We start from the raw sequence: 22,295 nt of genomic DNA, 5'->3' as shown, positions 1-22,295 counted from the left end.
TGAAATTTAGGTAAAGTAATTTTGAATAAAAGAATCAGTAATAGTAATAATTAATTTTAATGGGATACTAAAAGATATAATCTCCAAAATAAACTCACCATAATACCTTGAAAAGTACAAGAGCCTGGGTTTATGCAATTTCAAGCTGGCGAATAGTAACGTTTAAGGCTTTGCTAAACGCTAAACATCCATATAGCAGTCGAATTATTTGGTTATATAACAGCTTCCTGTTCTTAGTATTGCATATATACATATATGCATTTTTGAATTTATGTATAAAATATAATATACTGCAAATAAAGTATAAATTTAAATATAAAAGCTCTATATTTATATATACACAAATCTAATTTCAAATATATATATATATATATATATAAATTAAATTAAAAATAAATATATAAATATTAATACATACAAAAACATAAACTTAAAATTATATATAAATTAGCTGCAAATCCTCCCTCTGAATAGCAATATAACCTAAGTATTAATACAAATATAATTACATACATAAAACTAAATAGAAACATAAATACATATTTAAATATAAATATATATATATATAAATAAATATAAAATGTTAAACATAAATATAAATAAATATAAATATAAATATAAATATAAATATAAATATATAATATAAATATAAATATAAATATAAATATAAATATAAATATAAATATAAATATAAATATAAATATAAATATAAATATAAATATAAATATTAATATAAATACAAATATAAATATAAATATAGATATGAATATATGAATATATGAATATATGAATATAAATATAAATATAAGTATAAATATAAATATATATATAAATATGAATATGAATATGAATATAAATATAGATACATTATAAATATGAATTAGTTTTTTTACTAGATCTGCTGGTGAGCCACTTTATCATTTCTATATAAATTAAAAATGAAATTAAAAAAAAACATTTTAATTTCTAATTTAAACAAAATTAAACCATTTTATTAATAAAATACTGTCGGTTTTTAGTGTTAAAATTTTTTAATACATATTTTAAATTCATACTAGTGATTATATATGCACATATATAATCAATACTTAGTACTAAGTACTATATCGAGAAGTAAAAAGATTAGAACTGATTATGTACTTTTGATGTTGTTGCTGTAACTTACTTTTGAATCCACGTTAGGAGGGATGAATGACTCGTAGTAATCTGAAGAGACGAGTAGTTATAGAGTATAGACCGGGGGTCGGTATTGATACTACTATGCAGTCTTCGTCCTAAGATTTTTGTGAGTATTTTAAATATAATTTTTAAATTATATTTATATAAAATTATATATAAAAATATAATTTTATAATTTTAATACTTTTTTATTTTACTTATTTACTAATCTTTTTTACTTTACTTACTTATGTATGTACAAAATTACATATATTCCAAACAGATATGTATAAATATATACATATATGTTTATTTATTCATTATAAATTTATATAATTTATACAGTATTATAAAAAAAATTTGCTGTAAAAAATATTAATTTTATTTCAAGTTTATAAGGAAATCCAGGAATTAATAAAATTATACAAATTTTTTAAATATAAATATGTTTCATATTAAAAAAAAATAATATTTATAACAATAAGGTTACATTAATCTTATAATTTAATCTTATCTTAATTTCTAAATTTGATAAAATTCAATTTATAAAACAAATCTGTTATCTGATATATTCTTTTGAATATAGAACATAGATCTCAGTAGCGACCGGTCCTACGAATAAGTCAACTTTTCGCACATCTAAATTTAATTCGCCCATACTTATGTGGATTACAACATCATTGAATCCATAATAATAAATCCAAGTAATACAAATTGTCATTGCCGTCTGGTGGTATAAGGGCTGGTGCGCAAAAAGAGACTGTAATCGTAAAACTCATATTAAGTGAAAGTTATTAATATAAAAAATTGTGTATTCAACTGGCTTCTCCTTAGGCCTTATTTAACAGACATAAATATTCAAAATATAATTATTTCAAAAAAGGTAACAAATTTGAAAGTAAGGTTCTTTGTAAATTTTCATTTTCAAAGAAAACCAAAATGGTAAGCAAAACAAACTCTATTCGTACAATAGTTATTAATATATTTCAAATTTTTATTTCTGAACTAATTGTCGTAAAAGCTGTTAGATGTATGACGATGTTTGTGCTATTTTTAATGTAGGAAGCAAACGGGTTCAGTCTGGAAACTACTACGGACCTGATTTGTAACATTTTCAATTACTTTGTTCTACTACATGTGCTTAAATTTAGTTTGCTCTATTTGGTAAGATTACCAGCAGTTAGTCTGATAGTTTTTGTTTTCTATTAAAATCCATAACTAGTATTAGTTTCTCATATAATACAATGTTTTCTTTTAACATATTCATTTATAAGAAGACTATGTAGTCCAATAAATTTTTATTTAATTAAATTATAAGCTTGTTTCTTTCTTTTTTTAACGTTTTTTATATAAAAATTACTTTTGTTGTATGTAAATATAAGTTTTCTTATATATAATAACTTTTGTTATATATAAATAAAACTTTTTTATATATAAATATAACTTTTGTTGTATATAAATATAACTTTTCTTATATAAATATAACTTTTCTTATGTATAAATTAAATTTTTGTTAAATATAAATATAACTTTTATTATATATAAACAAAACTTTTCTTATATATAAATAGGTATAACAAAATATATAAAATAGATTACATATAAAGAATATAAGTATCAAAGATACTTTTCGGAAATACTTGTCTAATTTATTTTAGTATTAAAGAAAAAGCCACGAAATACTAAACACCTTTAGGAATTAGTAGAGCATACTCGAAAATTTCATCCTGTCACTGTCACGTTCATCCTGTGACCTGTCACTTTTTCGTATTTTCACTCCGGTTTTTTTCTGTAAAATACATATAAAAGAAGATAATTCAAATTTTAAATAAAATCTATGGATTCAGTAATTTTGAAATCTAAAATACTTACAATTTTAAAATTGTTCCATTCGTAGCTTTTCTGCAAAACCATAGATGCTATCAAGATCTTATAAATATTTGATAATGAAACCGAGAAAGTGGTGCTGCTCCATAAAGTCGAGAGAGTTATATTAAATCTATTACAACTTGCAACCAAAGATTGAGCCAAACTATATGTTCTAATCATTTCTTGAAATATTTTTCATAACTGAATGCATCACTTGAGAATATATAAAATTGCAGATCTTTATTCCAGCTGGTATTTCATATGTGGATCTTAAATTTTATAATATATATTAATTTTATTATATATAGTAATTTTATAATTATAATATATAATAATTTTATAATATATAATATATTTATAATATATAATATATATATAATATATAATAATTTTATAATATATATCAAACAACCTATACCAGCTATTGACCTATTGACCTATACATATTTCATAGTGTTTCCGCTAATTTTCATTTATGGTTGCATTCGTTTCAAAACGCCCTATGCAAAATAGTAATGTTAGTTTTAGGCATAAGGAATCAGAAAAAATTAAGACGGGGCCATGATAGCAGAGTATTGTGCTGGATTGCTATTATTGTAGCCCCATAGCACCCTAGAACACAAGTATATGTAAAGATTACAAGACTTATACAAATGAAATAGGAAGAATTTGTGTGGGAGAGTTAGTTACATTAAGGAAAGGGGGAAATGACTAAATCTAGTTTGTGTTAATGGTTAGGAACCTTATTGGTTGGAACTATAAGTCGATAGGTCTCGAATTGATATATGGTGGGCAGACGAACAGATAGACGACATGACGTTCAGTGGACAAACATTAGGTACGCTGTGTTTGTACGTGACAAGTATTTATTTATCATGTGTATTACACCGAACATCAATTGGGTTAGGACATTTGTTGCTGCGCTCGGGAGCCAATATTCGTCATAAGAGATATTTAGCGTAAACCCGGTAAAAATCTTCGGTGTAATAATGCTTCGGTGTTGAAAGGACTAAAAGCTCTTACCGATATTATGGTGTTGCTAAATCAGATATGTTAACATATACACTGGATAACACATTATGCTGAAATCTCGCATGTTAACCGGTTGCAGTATTAACAACTTTCAGAAAAAAATTATGGCGATAAGTTTTACGCACATGTTTGAAATTATAAATTCCGGATGCTATTAATAGAAAATTATTAGGATTAATAGAAAATACATTTGTTCAATTTTTACAAATCTTTCCAAATCTAATGAAAACCTACAAAACCTGCAAAAGAAAAAAAAACAGGATCTACTTATTAGAGACAAGATCTTTGACATATGTCTTTTATATTATAAATTTCAGATACTTTTTACATAGAGTGTAGTTTTGTTTAATGTTCAAAAATCTTTATTCAGCAAAAATTATTACCAAATGAAGGTTCAAGTTTTTATTTTTTCACTAACGTATTAACGTATTAAATTTAAAAGTCTTGGTGGTAAGTTTTTGAAATCTTCAGCAGTTAAAGATATAATGTTGAGTTATCATCATGATTTATCAAAATTCTAACTTAACTTTAATAGATTATCATCACTTCTAATTACTTCTAAAATATTACACGTTTAATCTTATAATTAGATTCTATTTCTTCTTAATTTATTTAGAGTCTTTATTGAACAAATTATCAGTTACATTTTAGCATAAATGATAAATATTTTTGTATCATAAAGATATAATTCTTATTTTATTTTCAGACAATACTTGAGATATTAGGCGTGAAAACTATCCGGAACATTTTCTTTGTTCCAAGCCTTCAATTTTGTTTTTGTTTTAAATACAGTTAAAAAATTGAAAAAATCAAAATTAAATTTTAATTTTAATTTTAATTTAAGTTTAGAAAAAAATAATATCTCATTTAGACAACATTTTTTAGTTAATGTATAACATACACTAGCATGCAATTTTAAAATTCAAATAATATGTATTAAAATCATATTAAATTAGCTCAAAAAATTGAATAATTTTAATATATATATATATATATATGTGCTACATATATATAGTTATATGTTAAATTAAAAAATTTTGGAACCTTAACAAAACTTCCAGCGATTACCGCACTCGTTGCACATGACAAACGTAGTCATAGGTTCATCAGACGAACGGGTTTGCAGTTGATTGTATGTGCAGTTTCTCTTCTTGCATTTGCCGCACTTCAGTAGGTCAGTTTTAGTGCCTTGTACAGTTGCAAGCTGGGCGTCGTTGATAGCTTCCTTGACAAATTTCTCACGTAGTTTTTTCATTTCGTCACTTGCCATTTCTTCCGGTGTCATTGTAGCAAGCTTCTGTGCAGTGACCGCACCACACATAAAATTCCCACGTAGTGTTGGATTCTTAGGATCTTTCAAATTTGCTACGCGTGAGCGGACGCGATTTTTATATTTCATGTCTGTATTTCTGAATTCACTATAAATTGCATCCTCTAACTCCATAGCCATTTCTTCAGGATCTGGACAGCCTTCAGGTATATCACCACCCGTCTTAAGGGCATTACAAAGCATTTCACGACATTTAATGCGTACAGCATCCGTCATACCAGATGCTGACGGTGGAAAAGTGGTGGTTATTGGTGCTTTGCGTTCAGCATTTTGCTTCTTTTCTTCTTCACGCTTTTTCTCTTTAGAAGACGAAGATGATGATTTTTCTTTATCTTTAACAGAGGAAGACGAATGCTTACTGCTGCTAGATACTTTGGTACTACCGCTGCTGCCAGATTCTTTACTGGCATTTGGTGTTGAAGCACTTGGTGCAGCAAGAAAGCGCTTCCAATTCTTAATTAATGTTTTAGCTAAAGCAATAACTTCTTCATCTTTGCTACTTTTACGTAATTCATTCACCGTCATACCGACGCGTGTTTTAGTTAAAATATCCAAATTGATGTTAAGTGTTTGTAAAGCCTTTAGAAGATCAAGTGCTTGATCTTGACCCTGCAAAGAAAAAAAATAACAAAAATTCATTAAACATATTAAATCTATACGCAAAATATAAAAAAACATCAAGAATATAAACTATATTTCCAATTAACATATATATGAAGTAGGATCAAACATTGAAAAGAATTTTAAAAATGAATGCACTGTATCTTTTTTTTCGAATTAGTAATTTTTTATGTATTGATTGCTCTGCCAGTAACATGAGTGGTGACTATCACGCAGCTGTGATGCTAGTTTTTGTTAATCAAGCGATGGAGTAATAAATATATTAGAGTTTATCGAATTTTTGTGTGGCAGATTTTTAGATCACAGAGATTTGAGAGGTGGATGTTGTGTTAAAAACGGAATAAAATGCAGCACAATATTCAAAACTTTAAAGAAATCATTAAACGACGATATTATCTCACACGTATAAGCTTCAGAACGCTACATTGAGACAGATATTGAAACACAACAGAATTCGGAAGCATAACTCTTGAATTTTGCACCGTGACAACGTACTGATTCATATCACATTTTGCACCACTTTTAAATTTTACTACAATTTCTAGTGAATATTATTTTAACACTGCAACCAATATATTTTCCAGACGTGACACACTACGACTTTTTTTATTCTTCAAACATAAAAGACACGTGCTTCATTCAACATTAGCTTATACTAGGTAGATTGATAAATGTCCGGCCTAAGTAATAAGAACACATTTTTTTTAGAAAATTATATTTTATACTTCAACATAGTTCCTTTTTAGCTCGATACATTCAAGTCCAATGATCTTTCAACATTTGGATGCATTTTATGAAATACGATTCATGAAGTCCTACAAAACATACGTCAGTTTCCCATTCCACTCCATCATTTCATGCAAATCTCTTTCGCTAGAGTCATCTTTTCAAGTTTCGAAATAAGTAATAGTCACTGTGATCCAAATCTGTGGAATACAATGCGTGAGCAAGCAATCTCATCTTTCACATATTTATGTTACAAATAAAAATATATTTCTTTCTGTCTCTCTTATTATTAAAGTCTTCAGTTTTTCTGAAGCGAAGTGTTACAGTAAAATAGAAGTTATGTGAAAAATATTTATAAACTAATATCAACAATGTTGTAATTATAACCGGAAATTGTTGTTGTATATACTAGTGCTGTTCGCATTATTCAAATTTTTTAAAAAACCGAAGTTCTTCTATTATTCGAATATTCGTATTTCAACGGAGTCTTCGAAGTTGGAAAAAAATTCGAATTTTACTTATTTTAATTCGTTTACTATTCGAATATTCGAATTCTTCGAGTACTTCGTAAATTCGAATATGAACAGCACTAGTATATACACGATAGTACTATAGATTATTTGATGGAATCGAATAATCATAAGAGCATAAGAGTAGTACGAAAAAGGAATATGAACGGAATAATATTGTAAAGTAAAGAATTAGAGAAGATGTAGCATATAGGGACACAATTTAAGTTGGAAATGATTTTGAGAGAGAGTAAAATAAATTTATTCTGGTAGTAGTCCTCTGTAGTAGTAGTAGTAGTTCTCTGTAGTAGTAGTAGTTAGTAGTCCTCTGCAGTAGTAGTTAGTAGTCCTCTGTAGTAGTAGTAGTAGTTCTCTGTAGTAGTAGTAATAGTAGTAGTAGTAATAGTAGTAGTAGTAATAGTAGTAGTAGTAATAGTAGTAATAGTAATAGTAGTAGTAGTAATAGTAGTAGTAGTAATAGTAGTAGTAGTAATAGTAGTAGTAGTAATAGTAGTAGTAGTAATAGTAGTAGTAGTAATAGTAGTAGTAGTAATAGTAGTAGTAGTAGTAGTAATAGTAGTAGTAGTAATAGTAGTAGTAGTAATAGTAGTAGTAGTAATAGTAGTAGTAGTAGTAGTAATAGTAGTAGTAGTAATAGTAGTAGTAGTAGTAGTAGTCCTCTGTAATATAGGACAATAAATAAGTATGGTTTATTGTGTTGACTGCAAGGAGAGAAACCATGCTGTGTAAAGTCGCAACTGCACTACACATTAGGCACCGACATGATAAGTAACCTTAAATTTATATAATTGAATTTTAATTTCTTTAGACAATAAAGTTAGGCCGCCACTCAAAGACCTTGTGCCCAAAACCTACTTGAGGTTAAACAATGGCCCGTTGTGAAGATGGCCACGAAGATATCTTTAGACAATTAAAGGTACTTATTTGTTGGAATATTTTTTTTTTGTTTAAATCAACACTTAAAGTTTTCGGTACTATATTTTTCTTTTTGCTTCAGTGTTAGAGTATTACGATGTTCGAGTAACTCGCTCAAGTAACTCAAATTCGAACATATGGACCGAATATATAAAATTTTCGAATATACTTGAAATACAGTCAAACTCTCATAACTCGAAGTAACATTTTGCTAAGAAAAGCTTAGATTTATGAAAACTTCAAGTTAGAGAATTTTTTTATTTTTTTTTATTTTTGAAAGAAACTAGAATAACATTTTAAGATATTTATTTATTTGAAATGAAATCAGCGCAGAAGTTATAGTGAAGTAAAATATTTCGAAATTAGGATTTGGAATTTAAATTTTTCAGTAAAAAGAGATTTCAATTTATTTTAAGTCCTATAGTTATCATAAGTTGTAGTATCATTCATTTGCAAATAAAAATTCAGAATTTTGAATGAATATTCTACCACATTCTCGGAAGGCTAATAAACAATTTCATCCACCCAACCCTCATCATCACTTTCCATTGCACTTAGAATCGGATCCACTAATTCAGAGCTATAGTCCTCAATAATATTGTCATCTGTAGGAAAGCTTGATGTACAAATTTCATTGTCAAGCTGAATATAATATAATGGTTAAGAGTAGCATTGGGTTAAAGGAAGGTCATCCTGGTTAAGAGTAACATTGGATTAAAATCAAGGGAAAGTCGTCCTGTTCGTCCCATGTAGAAAATTAGCCAAATCCAGCTTTTTAAAGCAGTGCGGTATCGTTTGACTACCGTTTGCCAGCGACTGACATTTGCACAAAGCAGCTTAAGAAATAAAAAATTAATCATTTGTTTTGGACAAAGGGATTTCCCCTATCATCGAAATGGATTCATACTTAAAATGAAAATTCGACTTATAGAATACACTTTCCCATATTCCTAATGGCACGTAACAATATTTTTATTCGTGTTCTAGAGAAATTTGGGTTATAGAAGTTCGAGTTATAGACAATTCGATTTACAGAAGTTCGAGTTATGGAAGTTTAACTGTATATGTTTTTTTTTTTTGTTTTATATTTGTTTTGTTTTGTAGAAATACGTTTAACAGTAATAATTGCAGACAATATAATGTTCGAACATTTTCGAGTAGGTCACTATGCATGAATCAAATGCTGCTCGCAAGCAATTCGAAGATAATAATGATAGAAGCTTGGACCAGCTCAAATAATATTTAAAGATTTAGTTATAATATTAAATGTACGTGGAATTTTTAATCTATAATATAATCAAAGCAACAATAAAATAAAGGATTTGTTTTTTCTTTTTGTGATTTCAAGTACAAATGATTTTTTGACTGATATTAATGAAATTCAATTCATAAATAAATAAAACATTTTCAACAAAAGAAACACTTTGAATTTCAATTTATAGACGCCTGCAAAATATTTATGTATAAATATTCCAATGAGCTGTAAACTCTTATCAAAAATAAATTAATATAAAAACACTTGTGAACAATTTTGAATTGAATATTTAATGAGAACTTATGAAATTCCATTTCAAAACTTATGTTTTTGTATTTGTAAAATGTGTTTTAATTTTATAATAATTCGACTATACTCTTAGTAATTCAATTAATTAGAGTTAAATAAATTCTCGATCAAAACAATCAGAATTACTGAAAGAGAAAACAGACATGATTATATTTTAAAAAATTGGTACAATAATAACTTTTAAGTCATAATAATGACAAAGATTATCTACCAAAAAAGTCAAAACAAACAGGATACCTCTTAACAAAAACTTTCAACCGTTGTGCACATAGGCGTAGTTAGGTAGGAAAGAGGCGGCTACGCCCATGGTTATGTAAATACTTTAACTTGTACACAAGAGATATAGCAGGTACCATAATATCGTTGTCACATGCAATATAAAACAATCCAACGCTATCCAACTCTATAATTTATTTTAATAAAGAAATGGGTCCGACCAGTTTAGAAGCTGTCACCTTTTCTCTTCCTTCTTCTGTTAGATGGCTACACATTTGGGTCCGACTAGTTTAGAAGCTATCGCCTTTGCTCCTTTTCCCTTCTCTAAATAGCAAGATATTTGATCACGTAAATGTTATGTTCTACTTTTAATATATGAAGACAATATTTGTCTACTCAATCAGAATTTGGTAAAAACCCAATATATGTGACGCATTTAACGCCGAAAATATAAGAGAGAAATCGAATAATAGTACATACCATCTGCTCAAAAAGGATTTTGTTGTTTGTTAACTACTCCTTAATTAATAGACCTTTTTCAAAAATTTGAGCGTCATCTGTCAATTAGTTTGTTTACAGCAGCAGCTGTGAGACTATCTCAAGTGGATTTAGCAATTTTTACTATGGAAAATTCTTGTTGTACGCGATTTTTGGACCAAACACGGCACCGGCACCACTGTCATCGCTAAGGCACCATATTCGCCAGATCTGGCGCCGTGCGACTTTTTCCTGTTCCCGAAACTCAAATTGCCCCTTCGTGGTAAGCGTTTTGAGTCGATTGAATCGGTAAAAGAGAATTCGCCGAAGAAACTAAAAGCTATACCTGCACGGGCCTACCAAAAGTATATGGAAGATTGGGTTAAGCGTTGGCATATGTGTATCGCTGCAGAAGTAGCATATTTTGAAGGAGATAAAATAAATTTGGAATAAAATTTAAATTTGTGTGTTTTATTTACAAAATCCGTACTTTTTGAGCAGAAGGTATTCTACATATTCGAGGACAGGGTCTTTATGTTATAAGGCTCGCTAGCGATCAAGACAGATAAAAAAACTTGCTTTTGTTCTATGCTCTGTATTAAATAATTTTGCAAGGAAATAAATAAAATAAAATATAATACAATAAATATAATAAAATATATATAAATCAATAATTTCATGATCAGCGAAATTTACCTTTTTAACTTTCTTCTTGTTTCATGAATCAATTTGTTAAAGAAAATCTACTGATTACCGTTTAAACTACTTCCTTCTAATGATTTGTATTACAATACTTGACAAAATCTATAAAAGAATATATATCGCCATGAATTATTAAGACTGAAATGCTGTAAATATTTTAATATACAAAAATGTACTTGATTAGAATATAAAACTGATTTTTCGATTATTATTGTGTCTTATTTATATAAATAAATTGTCCATACATTCGTCGATATATATTGAGAAAGATATGATAAAAGAATAGTATATAGTATATGGTATAATCAAGTTATCAAGCCATAACCAATCATCGTTTTAACATAAGAACAGATAGCCAGTCGAAAAATCAGTGCTGACAATAAAATAAAATATTTTATTTAGAAAATAAATGCAATGTTTAAAAACATTTAACAACACTTTTATTTATCCACTTTTCTGATTTAAATTGCTTCTGAATTTTGTCATTTATTTTTTGTTTTTTAATATTGGTCTGAAATAATAAAAAACCTTAAAATCACTTACTTAAGTACTTAAATGAGATATTAAAAATACTCTCATTATTAAATAGATTTACTTTCTTCTTAATATAGCCTCCACACATATATTCATAAAGTAAATTAATGATTAATTATTAATTTGTTTATAAAATTCAAATTTCAATAATTAATTTGTAACGCTAGTGTGCTATTTCACATTATTCACTTAAACAAATTCATTACGTGAAAAGTTACATAGTACACAAGATAACATAGCTGTTGTTGCAAATTTGTTTTTTTTTCTTTGTTTCGTTCATAGTTTTTGCATTTGTTTAGAATATTATATTCTAGTAACTAATTTCCGAAAAAAATCTGTTTATAAACATTTCCAATGTTGAAGAATTTTAATAGTGTCTGCATTTGCTTTTGTATTTTCTTAGTATAAAAAAAACTCAAGTTGAAGTATTTAATGAAGGCAAATGGAATAAGTTACCTGACATGAATAAACTAGAAGCCTTAAAAGTCTGGAACTCCAATTCCAGAAACGGTCAACAAACCAATGCCGTTTAATCCATTGTAATTTTACCTTTCATTTAATATACTTCTCAAGGTTTCGCAAAATATGTTATCAGAATAACAACACAATTGTTTAATACTACCTGATATTATCATCAGAGTCTTCAAAAACATACATTGTGACCGAAAAGCTTCCGGAAATTTTTAAATAAACCGCAAAATTCTTAATCTTCATCAATATTTATTTTATCTCCTTCAAAATATGCTCCATTAGAAGCGATACACAAATGCCAACGTTTCTTCCAATCATCAAAACATTTTTTATAGGCGCTTTCCGGCATGGCTTTGAGTTCCCTCTGCGAATTCTGTTTTACGTCTTCTATGGATTCAAAACGCGTTCCTCTGAGTGGTAATTTGAGGTTGGGAAACAGGAAAAAGTCACACGGTGCAAGATCAGGTGAATACGGTGGCTGTTCGATGGTATTTATTGAATGTTTGGCCTTAAAATCGTTGATAATGTTGAACAAATTGAGGTGAATCGGAACAAGCCGGGCGTTGACACGTCGCATACACAAATTGTCCACCAAAATCAAACGAGCCATCTCACGACCGATGCCTAGCTCTCGTGCTATCTCTCTAACACTCACATGAGGATTTTTGAACACGATTTCCTTTGCCTTTTCAATGTTTTCGTCGGTGGTAGAGGTCGAAGGTCGTCCAGAACGCGGCATGTCTTCGACGGTCGTACGACAGTCCTGAAAGGCTTTGTACCACTCATAAACTTGAGTTTTCGATAAAACTGATTCCCCATAAGCCTTTTGTAGCATTCGCAACGATTCTGCACACGAAATTTCGTTCGAAAAACAAAATTTGATGCAAACTCTTTGTTCAATATTTTTTTCCATTGTTTTTTTCGCAACGCACTACTGAGGTGAACTGGTTTCAACAGCTGCCGTAAACGAACTGTCCGACAGATCGCGCTCATTTTTGGCATAGTAATTAAGGACAGTGCTGCCAAACTACATAAACTTAAAATATCGAAAAATATACAGCGCGCGAATTTTAAATGAGAACCTCCGAAAACCTTTCGGTCACAATGTATGTTATGGAGTGTTCAATATATATAAAATGAAATTTCCAAAAATTTTATATTAGATAAATTCCTTTAGAAGTATGAAATTTCTGTAGATACAATTTTAATTGAAGTAAAAAATTTATAGCAAAATATTTTTTTTATAATTTAGCAATATATCTGAATTGGTATCATATAGAATAACTAAAAATATATAACAATAACACTATATATAATTATTTTAAATTTTAAAATGGTGAATACGAAAAATTCACCACATGTACTCGATTTTTCCTATCAAATACAGTTTTTGTCAGCAAGTACCGTTCTTGTAATTTGTCTTGTCTCTACAGTTTTGGTATTTTCTATATGCAATCTTCATAAAGTATGTACAAAAATATCCTGATAAAAAATTTCAGGTATATATACTCAAAGTTATAGCCTAAATAAAAAAAAAAATAAAACAATAATATTTTAACGCTCGTCACTCAAAATTATTTAGATGACTAAATAAATGAGTAACAGAATATTTAAACACTTTTGGGTACAGTTAAGAGACGTTATATATTCCAGTAATGGTATTTGCCCACATCTCAAAAACTAGACCCAACAGAAAAAAAAATGGAGTGCAGATTCATCTTCAGCATTATGAAAGCTCCATAAATGCTAATAAAACAAAGTTTTGATCAGTGGAATTTATACATATATTAATGTATTTACATAAATATGTATATTGTGTATATACATTACACAATATATATACGGGTTTTATTAGTTAAGAAAAGATTATTAAAAAAGTACTTGCCCGTAATAATATAAAAAATGACTCGAAAATATAAGACGAAAAAATATGTAACAGATAAATAATGATATTGAACTTGTGGATTGTTTTAAACTTAAAATATTAAAGAAGTTGATTTAAATACTATTGAAATGAATTTAAAATGCAGAATTTTTTTTTTGTAAGTTTTTTTAGTTCTGTGGGTAACATTAGAAACTTTAGTATTACCGTAAGGTCTCTTGCTTTTGTTCAATAAAAAGATCTCCTCTTTATTATTTCACACCAAATGGTAAATATAATATTTGAAGTGAATATATCTATGGTTTTCTATTTTAATTTCATCGCGAATGTAGAAATAAAACAATATATGAAAATCTTCTGGGATGTATAATTAATAAAATTCGAATTTCTTGCTGTATTTTCAAATGGTAGTAACAAGACCCCTGCTTCATTATTTCACCATACTATGGTGACAACAAAATTTAAAGTGGCCTTTATGTATAATTTTTTATTTGTTAGTGTAAATATAAATTATTAAAACAGTTTCAAATAAAAAATTAATAAAATTTAAATTTTTTATTATATTTGTCCAAATGCTACGAAGAAGATCACTACTTCATTATTTCACTTTGCATGATGAAAATAAAATTTAAAATGATCTTATATATGATCTTATATTCGGTTGTAAATGTAGAAATGCCTAATTAATACAATTTGAGATGAAAAATTAATAAAATTCAAAGTTTTTATGATATTTCCAAATGCTAGGAAGATCATTACTTTATTATTTCACCTCGCATGGTGAAAATAAAATGTAAAGTGATCTTATGTATGATTATTTAGTTGCAAATGTAAAAATACCTAATTTAAACAGTTTGAGATGAAAAAATTAATTAAAATTAAATTAATAATTTTTGTGATATTTCTAAATGCTAGGAACAATATTCCCACTTTATTACTTCACTACGGTATGGTGACAATAAAATTTAAAGTGATCTTGTTTGATTTTTTAATTACATATATAGAAATAAATTATAACAGTTTGAGATGAAAAATTACTAAAATTCAAAGTTTTTGTTATATTTCTAAATGTTAGGAACAAGATCCCTACTTTATTATTTCACCATAGTAAGCTGGCAATAAAATTTTAAGTGATCTTATGTATGTTTTTCTATTTGCATTTCATTGCAAATGTAAAAAAAAGGAAAAAATTCATATCATTTGTTACGTTCTTAAGATTACAATATAAGAAATATTTATGGTGTTCCGTTATAGAACAGTTAACAATCTCACTTCAACATAGCACATGTTCCATTATAGAACAGTTAACAATCTCACTATAACATAGCACATGTTCATCTTAGATGTAAAACAAATTAAGCGGGTTATGGAAAATTTCAATTTAATATTGTTAAATTTATTTTACAATTTTTTTTATTAAACAATTTTGCATGAATAAAGCACCAAAAACTATATTAAATTATAGCGAGGGCTTCAATGAATTAGATATTAAATTTCTATTACTACTTTATCAGCTGGTAACAGTATAAGATAAGAGTAAGGAGTGTTGGAGCTTATGTTACTGCTCGAGAACACCAAATCGTACTTTGGTGACAACATGCCACCAAAAGATTGTTGTATATGGCAGATATATTCAAATCTAAATAATTTGACTTCATTTCAAGAGAGTATGTGTTTAATATATACAATATTAATATTTACTTCTATAACAACAAACCATAAAAAAAATATGTGCATTAGCAGATTTTAGGGTTCTTGTTACCAAAGGTGTGCATTTCTAATTATTTTTCACACGGTACAAAAATGTGTTTTAGGTGGCTCTAAAATTAATTAATTCACAAACTTATGATCAAATATAACAGTCATTCTATGATTTGAGTTTGATTAATTTTCCACAACCAATACTGATTGTTAAATTAGAAATTTTTGTTGTCAATTTATGCAACAAAAACCGCGCGCTTAATTGACGCCGGTGTTTTATGTGCGGAGCCAGATAATGCAAAAAAAAAGAAAAAACTACTGCAAGTCTTGTAATATTACACTATTAAATAGATCAGTGGTTTAGACAATTTATATATGATACGATCTACAAGAGTCAATATTTATTCAAAACAAATATTTCTTCAGGAAACAATAAACGTTAATCACATTTCACATTTCATTATTAAAGGTACTTACAGCTCCATCATTTGCTGTGATTTTGCTCATCTTTTTTTGGATCTTAAAAACCTCTTCCTCAACGCTCATTTTTGAAAGCGATTTTGTTCTTTTATGCACTTAATAATATTTTAAATTTTAATTCTTATGAAGTCACTTCAACTGTCGTAATATGACAACGATTGCAGACGCCTCACTATCTTTCCGCAGCGCGTTCAAAATGGTTCTACACCAGAAGCAGTAATGCAGAAGAAAGTAGAAAGAGAAGCAGCAATTTACGAATATGACAAATAGAGACAAATGCCAAAACATCTTTCTCTACTTACATTACGAAGTTAGTTGCGATTGTAATTGAAATTTTGCATACGTATCATACTTCAATTTTTCATTACATTAAATCTATTTCCATACTTTTAAAATAAACATAAAAAGATAATAAAATCATGTTTCCACTACAGCTAAAAATACTTATGATAATAAAATTCAGATTTGGTCGTTTTCATTTTCATAAACTAATTTATAATTTAAGAGTAGCCTTAAATTTTAGTAAAATGCTTTGTGGGAATTTTATTAATGTATTAATAAATTGTTAATTAATTTATAATAAACTTATTTATTTGTACTTAATATATATATATTTTTGCGTAATGAACAAAATTGCATAAATGAGACATAGTGGAAGTTAAATATACGCTTAAGGTACAGATACGTTTCCAAATCTATGATAATTATGTATAATTTTCATATATAAATATAGACTCACAAGCAAATATAACAAAACAATATTGATATAATTTATATGAGACTTCGAAATGTTACGGTTATTATTAGCCATATAAAAAAAAACTGCAACGGTTATAAAAACTAAATTGATTAACTTACTTTATATATAATACCATTTAAATACAAAAGAAAACTTTTAAAAGTTCAATGAAAAATAAAAACAAAACTGTGTGGCATAAATTCATCAAGTATAATTAATATACCAATCTTGAACTGAAGGCTCGTTGAAATTTAAGCTACTATATGCAACAGGTTCACTCCCGGTCTTTTTTAATGAAGTCAAGTAAATGTAGAAACGCAAATAACATTGTTTATCTCTCTGAGAAAAATAGCTTACACAGAATGTATGATAGCGCTTACAAGTAATAATTAGTTAATTTCCTTTTTTTTTATTCCTATTTACTTACTTCACTAGTCTTTAGTTACGGAAATAGAAAATAAAATTTAAATAACTTCTCAACTGCATTTTACTAAAAGTGTGGGGTGGTAAGCATGACGATTTATCATTCCGCCTGTTGTTGTCTTTGGTCGCTTCAAATGCACTTAAAAATGTGAGCATTTTTCTTCCTAGGCAGACTGTAGTGAAGTCATCCTAAAAAAATGTTTTATTTTAATTTAATTTTTATTACAAATAATTTACAGAAGTTATGTGATACTTACTGCAATTCTCTGTGCTATCATGTTCTCAAGCACATGTTGGTTTTCACCAAAAACGCCTATTATTACATCAGTAGCCAAATTAAAATAAAATATATTCATACTAATCACAGCAGACATGATTTTATATTCAATATATATATGAATTTTACTTTATTAAAAAATTAAGTTTTTATTAGTTTGTGATTATTTGTAGTAAAATAATTATTAAAAGTTTTACAAGAAACTAAGTAAATCCGTAATGTTGTACCGTCTGCAAAAGATATAAAAAGTTTATGTTACAATTTTATTGGCAAATTTAATAAATTGCTTTTGTTTTTGTCATTTTCACTATATTATATTATAACCGATGTACAATTTATTTAACTTTAAAATCTTTACGTTTGGAGAATTGTCAAATTCTGTTTTTGCTATTAATTTTAATATTTTTAAAGTTCTGTAAAAACAAAAAAGTTTTTTGTTTATTTGGCAGAGCACCGAAAGATCTAAATCAAAACAAATTCAATTGATGAATATTATAAACGTCAAACGCAAAAATTAATTTGGAGTTAGAGTAAGAGTTTCATATCATCTTATTCTATTGTGTTATTGCCCTTTAAATATATTACGCCAAACAGCTGATTTTTTATGCATTTTAGCATTTCTTTGATTTAGCAGGTGTGTTGCGAGTGTTGACAACTATCAGACAAAAATTTGTTTGATTATAAAATAAATGTTTTGAACTAGTATGAATAATTTGTTCAAATTATTGCAAAAACCTTTGAATAGCGCGGTACGACAACGTCAATGCTTATCAAGACGTTTTTATGGTAGGTTGCATACTTTTATTAGAATGATGTGTTAAATATGTGTATATTTTTTAGCCGCTCCGGCCAGGCGATTTTACAGAAATACTTCAGTTGTCTGCAATAATGGTAAATACGAAGTGATATTGGATCAGCGAAAACTGAAGACACCGAATGGCACAATATTCACAGTGAATAGTGAACCACTTGCGATTGCTGTAGCGAATGAATTTGATAGCCAGCTAGAATATATCGAACTCTCCAAAATGCATTTAAGTCTTTTATGCTTTACAGCATTGGACAATCCGAATAAGCTTACCAAAATGAATATTGTGGACTATTTATTGGATTACATTGCAACAGACACTATTTTGTATCAAAGTGAGGTAAGTAAATTTTATTTAAAGAGTACAGTAAAAGCTCTTGAGTGGACACTTTCTACAAGCTAAAAGTGAGCGGTCAAAGACGCTAACTTACTTTAAGTGACGATATAAAAAAAATTTGGTTTAAAAAACATTGTCTACACAAGGAAAGATTCCATTGAAGAGTTTTCACTGTGATATAATTTCGTATTTTTGTATTATATTATAATATTTAAATTATTTAGACTTTGGTATAGTAGTTGTGAAACGGATATTTAATAATACTCATTATTATTGCTTAATACGAGTGATACGAGTATAAGGTGTAATAGGTGAGCACAATTAGACTACGTTGAAAAGTCTTCTCTTAATTTAGTAGGAAATCAAAAAATTATTGTAAGCTATATCGCTTAAAAATCACATAAAAAATGTAATTCGTTTAACGTGATTTGAATCTTCTATTTCTATCTGATATTAGGAAATCCTCAGCGGAATCCTCATTCTAAAAAACTGAATATTTTTTGCTGTTCAGTTACCGTTAATTCACTATAATTCACTGTGGCTTTAATTATAAGGACACCTAATATTTTTTTTTTTTTTGGATATATTTTTGTTTCAACGCAGTTGGAACCGGATTAAACCGTTAAGGAATACGTCTTAAAGACATAGACGCTTATTTGCAGAACAATTGATGCAAATCCAAATGACGGTCTTCAAAGAAACTTTTAAACAAATTAACCAAATATCTTTGGTGATATTTTTCGTTACATGATATTAATTTGTCTTATAGACTGAATGCGTCCATGACTTGCACAGCGGATGCATACTATTGCCCTCTATTATCTGAATGTATGGTATTTTTATGTTTTCTCTGTTCAATTACGTAAATCAAGTATTTAATTATATACATTTTTTTGAATTCTAATTTAATTGAGCGTATCTCATTAAAATATTTAATAATAATTAATTTTTCAAGCTTATTAAAAAAGTAATATAAATTGATTAAAATTGTATACAAAAAATATTAAAGCGGTATATTGTTTTTGTAATTTATTTTTTCACGGTAAATAGTAAATAGACTAATTTTTGTTTTTCAGGTAAAATCATAAAATCTTATTACAAAATAGTTATGTAGTTAACATCACTTGCTATTAATACATTTCTAAAAACCTTAGTATTATAATAGGAGTCCCACAATATTGCGGTGCATAGATTAGGAGCTACATTAAGAATTTAAATAAAAACTAAAAGAACCATTCAACAAAAGAAAATATGTAGTAATAATAAATAAGTTAAAGAAATCTAAACAATTATTAACATGTATCTTTCATGTTAATAAGTTATTTTAAATTACTTAATTTTAATTATCTTACAGTTCACATAAATTTCAGTCCAATGAATTTGTGGCTCCGTAACATTGTGACGCCAAGGTTCTTAAATTTAGATACAGGTTAGTGTCATGTATTCCTCTTTTCAACTCCTTTCTTATTTCTGCATAATCCGTTCATTATATTTTCCACAACCTATCATTCCCTTACCTCTTGTGATATTTATTTCACGGTTCAATAATTCACTCATTTTTTTCTTCGCTAATCTTTCTATTCTTTTTTTTTCTAATATGACTAAATTAGCTTAATTTACTCTCGTACTGTTATCATTTTTATTTTCACTTATTTACTAACTAATTTAATTTATCACCTTTTTTTTCTCTTATTATTTTTTTATCCTTATAAATTAACAGATTCATCTACACTTCCTGCTTCATCTATGCCTTATCAATTATTCAATAACCCACTAATTTACCTAACATCAAAGTTTTCTTTTTTCCCCTCAATATTGTTTTTATCTTAGCTATATTCACTCTTGTTATCTGGTCAAGTTCATTTCTATTTATCAATAATTCACTTATTTTATTAGTTAAATTCACTCGCGTACCCTAATTAACAGCATTTTCATTATTTACTAACCCTCTATTTTCACTAATCTTTTATTTCCGTCCTTTGTGGAATTGTTTATTAATACTAATTAAATTGTTGAATTATTTCACTATTCTTTTCTCATCTAGCGGCCGCGAACTTAAATGTGAGAACTTTGATGACTATTGGATCAATTCAACATCATCACCGAAATGAGAAATGAGAAAGCGAATATTGGAATTAATTGGACATAAGTTTCGTAAGACTATGATGAAAAATTAGATATTTTATTTACATTGAATTCTTGAATTGGGAGCAAATCTGTTTACCTAGAGACTGTCAAATCATTCAACGTAATAGGACTACTAGGAATGGAAATGGATGGAAACTACTTATAAAAACTTTAAGCTCCTATTGCAGTACGGATATACTAAAAATAATTCTTTCCTAATTTATTCCTTTTGTATTACCAAATAACCCACTCATCCCATTTTTCACAAATTTAATTTCCCTTTCTTTCCTTTTTGTGATGTCGCGTTTCATCTAACTATATATATACTCTTTTGCTTAATCAGATTAACTTCATTTTCATTACCTTCTAACCTCCGGTTGAATTCTCATTTCTTTATGAATTCAATAAATCAATAAAAAATTCATTTCGTTATCTAACAATAACATAATTTTCTTTTTCTACCATTTTATGATGTTTTATAATCCTTATGGGATTACAATAATATTACATTAATAACAGAAATACGTAACTTTAATAATAATTTGAAATTATCTTTATTAAATTTAGAATGAAAAGCATTTAGTGGAGCTAGAATTTAACGAGTGGGATCCAGTTCTAAAATGGTTTAATAAGCGTTTCAATACGAATATACAGAAGACACTGAAATTAACTCCGCCACTAATCTCAGCAGAGGATAAACTGAAAATATCGAAATATTTGTCATTATATAGCCTGGAAACTCTTCATGGTGAACTATAATATTTTTGTTAAGCTAAAATAAAATCTATCTAATCATTTTTTAATTTTTACTAGGTATTGCCTTCGCTGTGGATACATTAAAATCCGTAATACTCGCCTGTGCTGTGATAGAACAACAGCTAATTAACGAGAAAGCAGTGGCACTTGCACTACTTGAAGAAGCATACCAGTTGAAATTCTGGGGACGTATCGAGTGGGCACATGATCTAAGTCAACAGTATGTACGATCACGTTTAGCGGCGGCAGCACTTTTTGTACGTTTAAATCGTTCCGAATCCTTTCTTTAGTCAAAAATAATGTTTTAGTATTCTTTAATTACACCATTTTATCTATATTATGTATTATATCTTAGTATAACCGCTTTAATTATTAAATTTTTAATTATCAATCATTTCTTGAGCTAATCCCTCAAAGAAATAAATGTTAATATTTATATTTTGAACAATATATATTCGTAATAGAAAAAAATGAAGGTTTTTTTTTTGCTTTTAAATTTGTTAAAAATTTTTATTTTTTATGTTTTTGCATATCTTAATTTTTTTTTTTAATATAAGTATACTTTTATATTTAAATTTTGAATTCAATATTTCTTATTTGTTTAACATTGCATTTGTTTG

The 22,295-nt window shown here is 27.6% G+C and overlaps 2 protein-coding genes across 4 annotated transcripts; one reads left to right on the top strand and one right to left on the bottom strand.

Annotated features, from left to right (window-relative positions):
* Positions 1-3,030: 3,030 nt before the first annotated feature.
* LOC119689335 (transcription elongation factor S-II) lies at positions 3,031-16,445 on the bottom strand. 3 transcript variants are annotated; one of them, XM_038104143.1, is made up of 5 exons: positions 16,206-16,442; positions 11,135-11,242; positions 6,736-6,936; positions 5,104-5,998; positions 3,031-3,296 (listed from the first exon to the last, which is right to left on the bottom strand). In XM_038104143.1, the coding sequence occupies exon 4, from the start codon at positions 5,912-5,914 to the stop codon at positions 5,105-5,107; it is 810 nt and encodes a 269-aa protein (XP_037960071.1). In that variant the 5' UTR covers positions 5,915-5,998; positions 6,736-6,936; positions 11,135-11,242; positions 16,206-16,442; the 3' UTR covers positions 3,031-3,296; position 5,104. The 3 variants fall into 3 exon arrangements, with proteins under 3 accessions (XP_037960071.1, XP_037960072.1, XP_037960070.1); XM_038104144.1 differs by lacking the exon at positions 6,736-6,936; XM_038104142.1 differs by lacking the exons at positions 6,736-6,936; positions 11,135-11,242 and having other exon boundaries at positions 16,206-16,445.
* A 1,695-nt stretch (positions 16,446-18,140) lies between these two features.
* On the top strand, positions 18,141-22,059 carry LOC119690189 (ATP synthase mitochondrial F1 complex assembly factor 2-like). Its single transcript, XM_038105194.1, has 5 exons — positions 18,141-18,177; positions 18,263-18,433; positions 18,488-18,795; positions 21,487-21,667; positions 21,733-22,059. The coding sequence occupies exons 2-5, from the start codon at positions 18,352-18,354 to the stop codon at positions 21,963-21,965; spliced, it is 804 nt and encodes a 267-aa protein (XP_037961122.1). The 5' UTR covers positions 18,141-18,177; positions 18,263-18,351; the 3' UTR covers positions 21,966-22,059.
* Positions 22,060-22,295: the final 236 nt, after the last annotated feature.

This window comes from Teleopsis dalmanni, chromosome X (assembly GCF_002237135.1).
Source record: "Teleopsis dalmanni isolate 2A chromosome X, ASM223713v2, whole genome shotgun sequence".
Taxonomy (NCBI): Eukaryota; Metazoa; Arthropoda; class Insecta; order Diptera; family Diopsidae; genus Teleopsis; species Teleopsis dalmanni.
This window is presented reverse-complemented; position numbering and strand designations above follow the sequence as displayed.

Coding starts and splice junctions, on each gene's coding strand:
- LOC119690189 (XM_038105194.1), top strand. CDS start 18,352: ATGAATAATTTGTTCAAATTATTGCAAAAACCTTTGAATAGCGCGGTA. Junction 18,796..21,486: donor CTATTTTGTATCAAAGTGAG/GTAAGTAAATTT, acceptor TATTAAATTTAG/AATGAAAAGCATTTAGTGGA. Junction 21,668..21,732: donor TAGCCTGGAAACTCTTCATG/GTGAACTATAAT, acceptor AATTTTTACTAG/GTATTGCCTTCGCTGTGGAT.
- LOC119689335 (XM_038104142.1), bottom strand. CDS start 16,274: ATGAGCGTTGAGGAAGAGGTTTTTAAGATCCAAAAAAAGATGAGCAAA. Junction 5,999..16,205: donor TCACAGCAAATGATGGAGCT/GTAAGTACCTTT, acceptor TTTTCTTTGCAG/GGTCAAGATCAAGCACTTGA.